The sequence below is a fragment of the Oncorhynchus nerka genome, linkage group LG24 (genome assembly GCF_034236695.1).
Source record: "Oncorhynchus nerka isolate Pitt River linkage group LG24, Oner_Uvic_2.0, whole genome shotgun sequence".
Taxonomy (NCBI): domain Eukaryota; kingdom Metazoa; phylum Chordata; class Actinopteri; order Salmoniformes; family Salmonidae; genus Oncorhynchus; species Oncorhynchus nerka.
Genome location: NC_088419.1, coordinates 97,225,296 through 97,235,295, shown reverse-complemented (window position 1 = coordinate 97,235,295; position 10,000 = coordinate 97,225,296). Strand labels below are relative to the sequence as shown.

General features: G+C 48.0%; 1 protein-coding gene across 1 annotated transcript in view; it reads right to left on the bottom strand.

The window, feature by feature from the left end:
- LOC115126051 (sodium/potassium-transporting ATPase subunit beta-233-like) overlaps positions 1-814 on the bottom strand; it is a 28,976-nt gene extending 28,162 nt beyond the window's left edge. The window contains exon 1 of the mRNA XM_065009367.1: positions 567-814. Coding sequence (XP_064865439.1) covers positions 567-660 — 94 coding nt within the window. The 5' untranslated portion in view covers positions 661-814. The remainder of the gene's footprint in view (positions 1-566) is intronic.
- Between the last annotated feature and the right edge of the window lie 9,186 nt (positions 815-10,000).

Below are 10,000 nucleotides of genomic sequence, written 5' to 3'. Positions count from 1 at the left end.
TTTGGCAAGACAACCCCCATGTTAGTTGCAATCCAACACTCCGGAATCGCACCATAGAATGTCAATTAGCTAGCTACGTCCTTCAAAATGACCTCTTTGGCAAATGACACCGAGAGAGCCTCTTGCTTTCAATAACGTATCGATCCCGTTTAGTCTAATAACGAATAGGGACATAATTAACGTTCACTGGACCTACAAGTAGAGCTTTTAGACAGTCCGCAATTTTTCGTTACGTTTATTATAATCTTATCTCATCAATATGTTAGTTATTTTACAGATTAGTTTATAGCCTATTTCACAGTTAATTCATTGCATGTGTTTTTTTTCGTGTACTTTTCCATTGAAAGTGAAAGTCACGATGCTACAAGTCAAATGCAACTGGTTCATTATTTTGTCAATCAACAAACGAGGGAAAGAGTCTGGAACCCTCCGTGCCGTTACCCGATTCAGAGGAATACACGGACACCTTCTGGAAACAACAGAGCTTGGACACTTATCATTCTTTATCCTCGAGTTAATAACCCCCCCCCCAAAAAAAGTAGTTTATTACGGATGTATGTACTTACACCAACTGCCACCCGTGCGTCCTAGAAATTCCTTCCTTTCCGAATTCCACAGAAAGCTCTTCCATCCACCGTCTCCATCTTTATTTGCCGACATATTTTTTGCTTTTTAATTTCACTTTTCAATTAAGGTGCTCTAATATTCTTAGGAACCAGATTTCCCAAACTGTCCCCTGTACAGAATATTAAAGGACAGCGTCGTACCCGGCTCTCCCTATTGTACCGCACACAATTTATCTCTTACGGTAACCGACTCCGCCCGCAAACTCTTGTAATAAGTTACCTACAAAGAGAAGGCGGGGAGGGCCAACTCTCTGGGCAAATCACAAACAGTCATCGTTTTGCGTAAGAATCGTATGCAGGGGCGGGGGGGGCGACTGCTATGTCCCCTGCCCCATGAAAAGAGAGTAGGCAGGCGGTTCAAAATGACATCGTGAGAACACAAATTGTAGAATTCTAAAACTACAATAGAATTCCAATTCTATTGTGATGTCATAAGCACCGCGACATTCTATGATCATTCTTGGAGTTCTATTTTGACATCACGTGTTAAAAGTGTTTTTTTCTTTTCTTTTCAGGAGGTAACTTTTTGGGCATTTATTTGACCAGGCTGGCACATTGGGGTCTAAAGACCTGATTTACAAGCGAGAGCTCTGACTTACATGGCTTTAGAAATCCTGGGAAATGGGCTGACATAGTGCTTTCAGAAAGTATTCATACACCTTGACTTATTCAAAATGTTGTTGTGTTACAGCCTGAATTCAAAATGGATTAAATATGTTTTTTTTTAAACATCACCCTTCTATACACAATAGCCCATAATGACAAAGTGAAAACATGTTTTTGGAATTGTTTGCAAATTTATTGAAAATTAAACACAGAAATATCTAATTTACATAAGTATTCACACCCCTCAGTAAATGCATGGTAGAATCACCTTTGACACCCTGGCCTAACCAAAATAGAGAATAAAAGCCTCTCTATGGCCAGGACATAGAATGCCCACCCTAGTCACACCCTGGCCTAACCAACATAGAGAATAAAAACCTCTCTATGGCCAGGACATAAATGCCCACCCTAGTCACACCCTGACCTAACCAACATAGAGAATAAAAACCTCTCTATGGCCAGGACATAGAATGCCCACCCTAGTCACACCCTGGCCTAACCAAAATAGAGAATAAAAGCCTCTCTATGGCCAGGACATAGAATGCCCACCCTAGTCACACCCTAGTCACACCCTGGCCTAACCAACATAGAGAATAAAAACCTCTCTATGGCCAGGACATAAATGCCCACCCTAGTCACACCCTGGCCTAACCAACATAGAGAATAAAAACCTCTCTACGGCCAGGACATAGAATGCCCACCCTAGTCACACCCTGGCCTAACCAAAGTAGAGAATAAAAGCCTCTCTATGGCCAGGACATAGAATGCCCACCCTAGTCACACCCTGGCCTAACCAACATAGAGAATAAAAGCCTCTCTATGGCCAGGACATAGAATGCCCACCCTAGTCACACCCTAGTCACACCCTAGTCACACCCTAGTCACACCCTGGCCTAACCAACATAGAGAATAAAAGCCTCTCTATGGCCAGGACATAGAATGCCCACCCTAGTCACACCCTAGTCACACCCTAGTCACGCCCTGGCCTAACCAAAATAGAGAATAAAAGCCTCTCTATGGCCAGGACATAGAATGCCCACCCTAGTCACGCCCTGGCCTAACCAAAATAGAGAATTAAAGCCTCTCTATGGCCAGGACATAGAATGCCCACCCTAGTCACGCCCTGGCCTAACCAAAATAGAGAATAAAAGCCTCTCTATGGCCAGGACATAGAATGCCCACCCTAGTCACACCCTAGTCACACCCTAGTCACACCCTGGCCTAACCAACATAGAGAATAAAAGCCTCTCTATGGCCAGGACATAGAATGCCCACCCTAGTCACACCCTAGTCACACCCTAGTCACACCCTAGTCACGCCCTGGCCTAACCAAAATAGAGAATAAAAGCCTCTCTATGGCCAGGACATAGAATGCCCACCCTAGTCACGCCCTGGCCTAACCAAAATAGAGAATTAAAGCCTCTCTATGGCCAGGACATAGAATGCCCACCCTAGTCACGCCCTGGCCTAACCAACATAGAGAATAAAAGCCTCTCTATGGCCAGGACATAGAATGCCCACCCTAGTCACGCCCTGGCCTAACCAACATAGAGAATAAAAGCCTCTCTATGGCCAGGACATAGAATGCCCACCCTAGTCACGCCCTGGCCTAACCAAAATAGAGAATAAAAGCCTCTCTATGGCCAGGACATAGAATGCCCACCCTAGTCACACCCTGGCCTAACCAAAATAGAGAATTAAAGCCTCTCTATGGCCAGGACATAGAATGCCCACCCTAGTCACGCCCTGGCCTAACCAAAATAGAGAATTAAAGCCTCTCTATGGCCAGGACATAGAATGCCCACCCTAGTCACGCCCTGGCCTAACCAACATAGAGAATAAAAGCCTCTCTATGGCCAGCCTCTCTACTCCTTCGGGTAGGTTATCCAGTACATTAGAACCACATCCTATAGTAGGTTATCCAGTACATTAGAACCACATCCTATAGTAGGTTATCCAGTACATTAGAACCACATCCTATAGTAGGTTATCCAGTACATTAGAACCACATCCTATAGTAGGTTATCCAGTACATTAGAACCACATCCTATAGTAGGTTATCCAGTACATTAGAACCACATCCTATAGTAGGTTATCCAGTACATTAGAACCACATCCTATAGTAGGTTATCCAGTACATTAGAACCACATCCTATAGTAGGTTATCCAGTACATTAGAACCACATCCTATAGTAGGTTATCCAGTACATTAGAACCACATCCTATAGTAGGTTATCCAGTACATTAGAACCACATCCTATAGTACGTTATCCAGTACATTAGAACCACATCCTATAGTAGGTTATCCAGTACAGTAGAACCACATCCTATGGTAGGTTATCCAGTACAGTAGAACCACATCCTATGGTAGGTTATCCAGTACAGTAGAACCACATCCTATGGTAGGTTATCCAGTACAGTAGAACCACATCCTATGGTAGGTTATCCAGTACATTAGAACCACATCCTATAGTACGTTATCCAGTACATTAGAACCACATCCTATAGTAGGTTATCCAGTACATTAGAACCACATCCTATAGTAGGTTATCCAGTACATTAGAACCACATCCTATAGTACGTTATCCAGTACATTAGAACCACATCCTATAGTAGGTTATCCAGTACATTAGAACCACATCCTATAGTACGTTATCCAGTACATTAGAACCACATCCTATAGTAGGTTATCCAGTACATTAGAACCACATCCTATAGTACGTTATCCAGTACATTAGAACCACATCCTATAGTACGTTATCCAGTACAGTAGAACCACATCCTATGGTAGGTTATCCAGTACATTAGAACCACATCCTATAGTAGGTTATCCAGTACATTAGAACCACATCCTATAGTACGTTATCCAGTACATTAGAACCACATCCTATAGTAGGTTATCCAGTACAGTAGAACCACATCCTATGGTAGGTTATCCAGTACATTAGAACCACATCCTATAGTAGGTTATCCAGTACATTAGAACCACATCCTATAGTACGTTATCCAGTACAGTAGAACCACATCCTATGGTAGGTTATCCAGTACATTAGAACCACATCCTATAGTAGGTTATCCAGTACATTAGAACCACATCCTATAGTAGGTTATCCAGTACAGTAGAACCACATCCTATAGTACGTTATCCAGTACAGTAGAACCACATCCTATAGTACGTTATCCAGTACATTAGAACCACATCCTATAGTAGGTTATCCAGTACAGTAGAACCACATCCTATGGTAGGTTATCCAGTACATTAGAACCACATCCTATAGTAGGTTATCCAGTACAGTAGAACCACATCCTATAGTAGGTTATCCAGTACATTAGAACCACATCCTATAGTAGGTTATCCAGTACATTAGAACCACATCCTATAGTAGGTTATCCAGTACATTAGAACCACATCCTATAGTACGTTATCCAGTACAGTAGAACCACATCCTATAGTAGGTTATCCAGTACATTAGAACCACATCCTATGGTAGGTTATCCAGTACATTAGAACCACATCCTATAGTAGGTTATCCAGTACAGTAGAACCACATCCTATAGTACGTTATCCAGTACATTAGAACCACATCCTATAGTAGGTTATCCAGTACATTAGAACCACATCCTATAGTAGGTTATCCAGTACATTAGAACCACATCCTATAGTACGTTATCCAGTACATTAGAACCACATCCTATAGTAGGTTATCCAGTACATTAGAACCACATCCTATGGTAGGTTATCCAGTACATTAGAACCACATCCTATAGTAGGTTATCCAGTACAGTAGAACCACATCCTATAGTACGTTATCCAGTACATTAGAACCACATCCTATAGTAGGTTATCCAGTACAGTAGAACCACATCCTATAGTAGGTTATCCAGTACATTAGAACCACATCCTATAGGCCTGTAGCTGTAGGCCTGTAGCTTATACACAGCTGTCTATTTACCACCACAGACCGATGCTGGCACTAAGACCGCACTCAACGAGCTGTATACGGCCATAAGCAAACAGGAAAGCTGCTCACCCAGATGAGGCTCTCCTAGTGGCCGGGGATTTTAATGCAGGGAAACTGAAATCCATCTTACCTCATTTCTACCAGCATGTCACCTGTGCAACCAGAGGGAAAACAACTCTAGATGACCTCTAGATGACCTCTACTCTACCCACAGAGACACAAATACAACTCTAGATGACCTCTACTCTACCCACAGAGACACAAATACAACTCTAGATGACCTCTACTCTACCCACAGAGACACAAATACAACTCTAGATGACCTCTACTCTACCCACAGAGACACAAATACAACTCTAGATGACCTCTACTCTACCCACAGACACAAATACAACTCTAGATGACCTCTACTCTACCCACAGAGACACAAATACAACTCTAGATGACCTCTACTCTACCCACAGAGACACAAATACAACTCTAGATGACCTGTACTCTACCCACAGAGACACATATACAACTCTAGATGACCTCTACTCTACACACAGATACACAAATACAACTCTAGATGACCTCTACTCTACCCACAGAGACACAAATACAACTCTAGATGAACTCTACTCTACCCACAGAGACCGGGAGTCTATGGATTTGGAAGACGAGCTGGGCCGTCTTAAGGCAATGTGAGTGGCTAAACGGGCTCCAACCCAGGGTTGAATCCGTGGTCCAGTCAATAACGGGGTTGTGCTTCCTGAGCCATGAGAATCCCAAAACAAACGGGACATGTGGAGATTCAATGAGGAGAAGCTGTATGGACTCACTGTGATTGCCTGACACCCGCAGGTTAATGGGAACTGTGCTGTGCATGACTCTGCCAATGTAGCGACCGTCCAGTGCTCTGGCGTCCATGGGAAGGGAGAGGAGTTGTGTGGGGATATCTAGCTCAGATACCAGGGTAGCATCCATAAAACTCTGCCCCAGAGGAACTGGCTCCCTGAGGAACCCCCCCTGCACCAAAATGGTGCAGGGAATGGGAACCCCAGAGGTGATGAGCACCCGGAGAGACTTAGACCGGTCATCCCACAGCAGGATAACAAAAAAGGGAGTACGAGCAATGGGAGTTAGAGAACTCCCAGTCTGGCCCACCAGCGTAGTCGTTCCTACTGATGAGCCTGGTCTTTTGACTGGGCAGATGGTTATGTAATGCCCAGCAGCACCACAGTACAGACAAAAGTTGGAACTCACCCTTCGTGAACATTCCTTAGGCGATAATCTAGTTATGCCCAGTTGCATAGGCTCCAGAGTAAACACGTCGTGGTTTGAATCCCCCAATTACGTGTTCATTATTTAGCCCTCTGTTCCCCCATGTTTGTGAGTGATTGTTTCTATGTAGGAAGGTCCGTTATTGTGGGCTCTGTTTTTGTATTGTATTTATTATATGTTGAGTAAAATATGTTTATTTACTCATATCTGCTGTCCTGCGCCTGACTCCTACACACCAGCTACACACAGACCTCCTGACAGAATCCCTCACCTGAAGGAATGGAGTCATCAGGAGCAGACACCCTCCCTTCAGAGATAGAGGAGTGCGTCCAGCAGCATGCGACCATATTGCAACATCTGGGCACCGCCATGAATCACGTGCTGCAGAAGATGGATCATTGGGAGAGAGGAGGAGGTCGTCCAGGGCCTCCACCAGCCCCACTGCAGCAGGTCCCACTGTCCACACCTCCTTCACCTGGTTCCAGCAGGATCCGGCGGCGGTCCCGAGGGAATATGATGGGACGGCTGCCGGATGAAAGGGTTTCCTACTCCAGCTGGAACTCTACCTGGTGACCGTCCACCCAGCTCCTTCGGGGCATGAGAGCGTGTCCGCCCTCGTCTCCTGCCTCTCCGGCAAAGCCCTGGAGTGGGCCAACGCCGTATGGAGTGAGGGAGACGCGGCGTTGGACCATTACGCAGAGTTCACCCGCCACTGAACGACTGTTCCACCTAAGGCAGGGGACGAGGAGAGCACAGGATTTTGCATTGGACTTCCGGACCCTGGCTGCCAGCGCGGGATGGAACTACAGGGCCCTGATCGATCACTACCGGTGCAGTCTACGCGTGGACGTACGTCGGGAGTTGGCCTGCCGAGACACCACCCTCACATTGGACCAGCTGGTGGACATATCCATCCGGCTGGACATCCTGCTGGCTACCCGCGGACGTCCGGATCGGGACCTGTCAGTTCCATCCCCCAGCACCTCCGCTCCGACGCCCATGGAACTGGGAGGTGCTGCGCTTAGGGCGACCAGAGGACGGGCCATTCCCTGCACCATCTGTGGCCGCAGAGGGCACACTGCTGGTCGGTGCTGGGGAGGTTCCTCAGGGAGTCGAGGCAGCAGGCAGGGCACTATCGTGTCACCCCAGGTGAGTTGGCACCAGGCTCACCCAGAACCCCCTGTTGCTCACATGTATGTGTTTATTTCATTTCCTGAGTTTTCCCCGCATTCCCAGCATAAGGCGCTCGTAGATTCAGGCGCAGCTGGGAATTTTATTGACAGTTAATTTGCCCATAGTTTAGGGATCCCCCTTGTTCCTGTGGATATGCCCTTCCCTGTGCACGCCCTAGACAGTCGACCATTAGGGTCAGGGCTGATTAGGGAGGCCACCGCTCCACTAGACATGGTTACGCAGGAGGGTCATAAGGAGAGAATCAGTCTCTTCCTTGTTGATTCTCCTGCGTTTCCCGTGGTGCTGAGCTTAACCATGTTGGCCTGTCATGACCCCGCTATTTAGTGGCAACAGAGGGCTCTCAAGGGGTGGTCACGAAAGTGCTCAGGGAGGTGTGTGGGGGTTTCCATCGGTGCGACTACGGTGGAAAGTCCAGACCAGGTCTCCACCGTGCACCTACCCCCAGAATAAGCCAATTTGTCTCTTTCCTTCTGTAAGAAGAGGGCGACTAAATTACCACCTCATCGACGGGGGGATCGTGCGATAAATCTCCTGGTAGACGCAGCACTTCCCAGGAGTCACGTGTATCCTCTGTCACAGGAGGAGACGGTGGCTATGGAAACATATGTCTCAGAATCCCTGGAGCAGGGGCAGGGATACATTCAGCCCTCCACTTCACCTGCCTCCTCAAGTTTATTTTTTGTGAAGAAGAAGGATTGGGGTCTGCGCCTGTGTATTGACTATCGGGGTATCAACCAGATCACTGTGAGGTACAGCTACCCGCTGTGATTGAGTCAATGCACGGGGCAAGCTTCTTCACAATATTGGATCTCAGGAGCCCTTACAACCTGGTGCGTAGCTGGGAGGGGGACGAGTGGAAGACTGCATTTAGTATTACTATGAGTACCTCGTCATGCCGTACGGGTTGAGTTCAGTCTTCCAGGCTTTTGTAGATGAGATTTTCCTGAACCTGCACGGGCAGGGTGTAGTGGTGTATATCGACAACATTCTGATATATTCCGCTAAACGCGCCGAGCATGTATCCCTGGTGCGCAGGGTGCTTGGTTGACTGTTGGAGCATGACGAAATGCCTGTTTTTCCAGCAGTCCGTCTCCTTCCTAGGGTACCGCATTTCCACGTCAGGAGTGGAATGGAGAGTGACCGCATTTCAGCCGTGTGTAATTGGCCGACTCCCACCACGTTAAGGAAGTGCAGCGGTTTCTAGGATTTGCCAACTACTACCGGAGATTTATCAGGGGCTTTGGTCAGGTAGCAGCTCCCATTACCTCACTGCTGAAGGGGGGACCGGTGCATTTGAAGTGGTCAGCTGAGGTGGACAGGGCTTTTAGTCACCTGAGAGCTCTGTTTACCTCGGCTCCCGTGCTGGCTCATCCGGATCCCTCTTTGGCGTTCATAGTGGAGGTGGATGCGTCCGAGGCTGGGATAGGAGCGGTGCCCTCTCAGCGCTCGGGCACGCCACCAAATCTCCGCCCCTGTGCTTACCTTTCGAAGGAGCTCAGCCCGGCGGCCCGGCGGAGCGAAACTATGACGTAGGGGACCGGGAGTTGTTGGCTGGAGACATTGGCTTAAGGGGGCTAAACACCCTTTTCTGGACTGACCACCACAATCTAGAGTACATCCGGGCGGCGAGGAGACTGAACCCTCGCCAGGCAAGGGCCATGTTCTTTACCCGTTTTGTTTTCACTCTGTCCTACAGACCAGGTTCCCAGAACGCGAAGGCAGGCGCACTGTCCCGGATGTATGACACAGAGGAGCGGCCCATGGATCCCACTCCCATACTCCCGGCCTCTTGCCTGATGGCACCGGTAGTGTGGGAGGATAACACCACAATCCTGGTCGTTGTGGATCAGTCCTGTCGTATCCTCCCTTTGCCCGGTCTCCCTATGGCCCTACAGACTGCGGAGGCCCTTTTTACACGCGTCTTCCAGCAATACGGGGTGCCTGAGGACATAGTATCTGATCGAGGTCCCCAATTCACGTCCAGGGTCTGGAGGGCGTTCATGGAACCTCTGGGGGTCTCGGTCAGCCTTACCTCGGGTTTTCACCCCGAGCGTAACGGGCAGGTGGAGAGAGTGAACCAGGATGTGGGTAGGTATCTGAGGTCTTATTGCCAGGACCGGCCGGGGAGTGGGCGGCATTCGTGCCCTGGGCAGAGATGGGCAGAGATGACCCAGAACTCGCTCCGCCACTCCTCCACTAACCTCGCCCCCTTCCAGTGCGTACTGGGGAACCAGCTGGTTTTGGTGCTTTGGCATCAGAGCCAGGTAGAGGCTCCTGCGGTGGATGACTGGTTTAGGCGCGCTGAGGACACGGGACGCCTCTCATGTGCACCTTCAGTGGCCCGTGAGG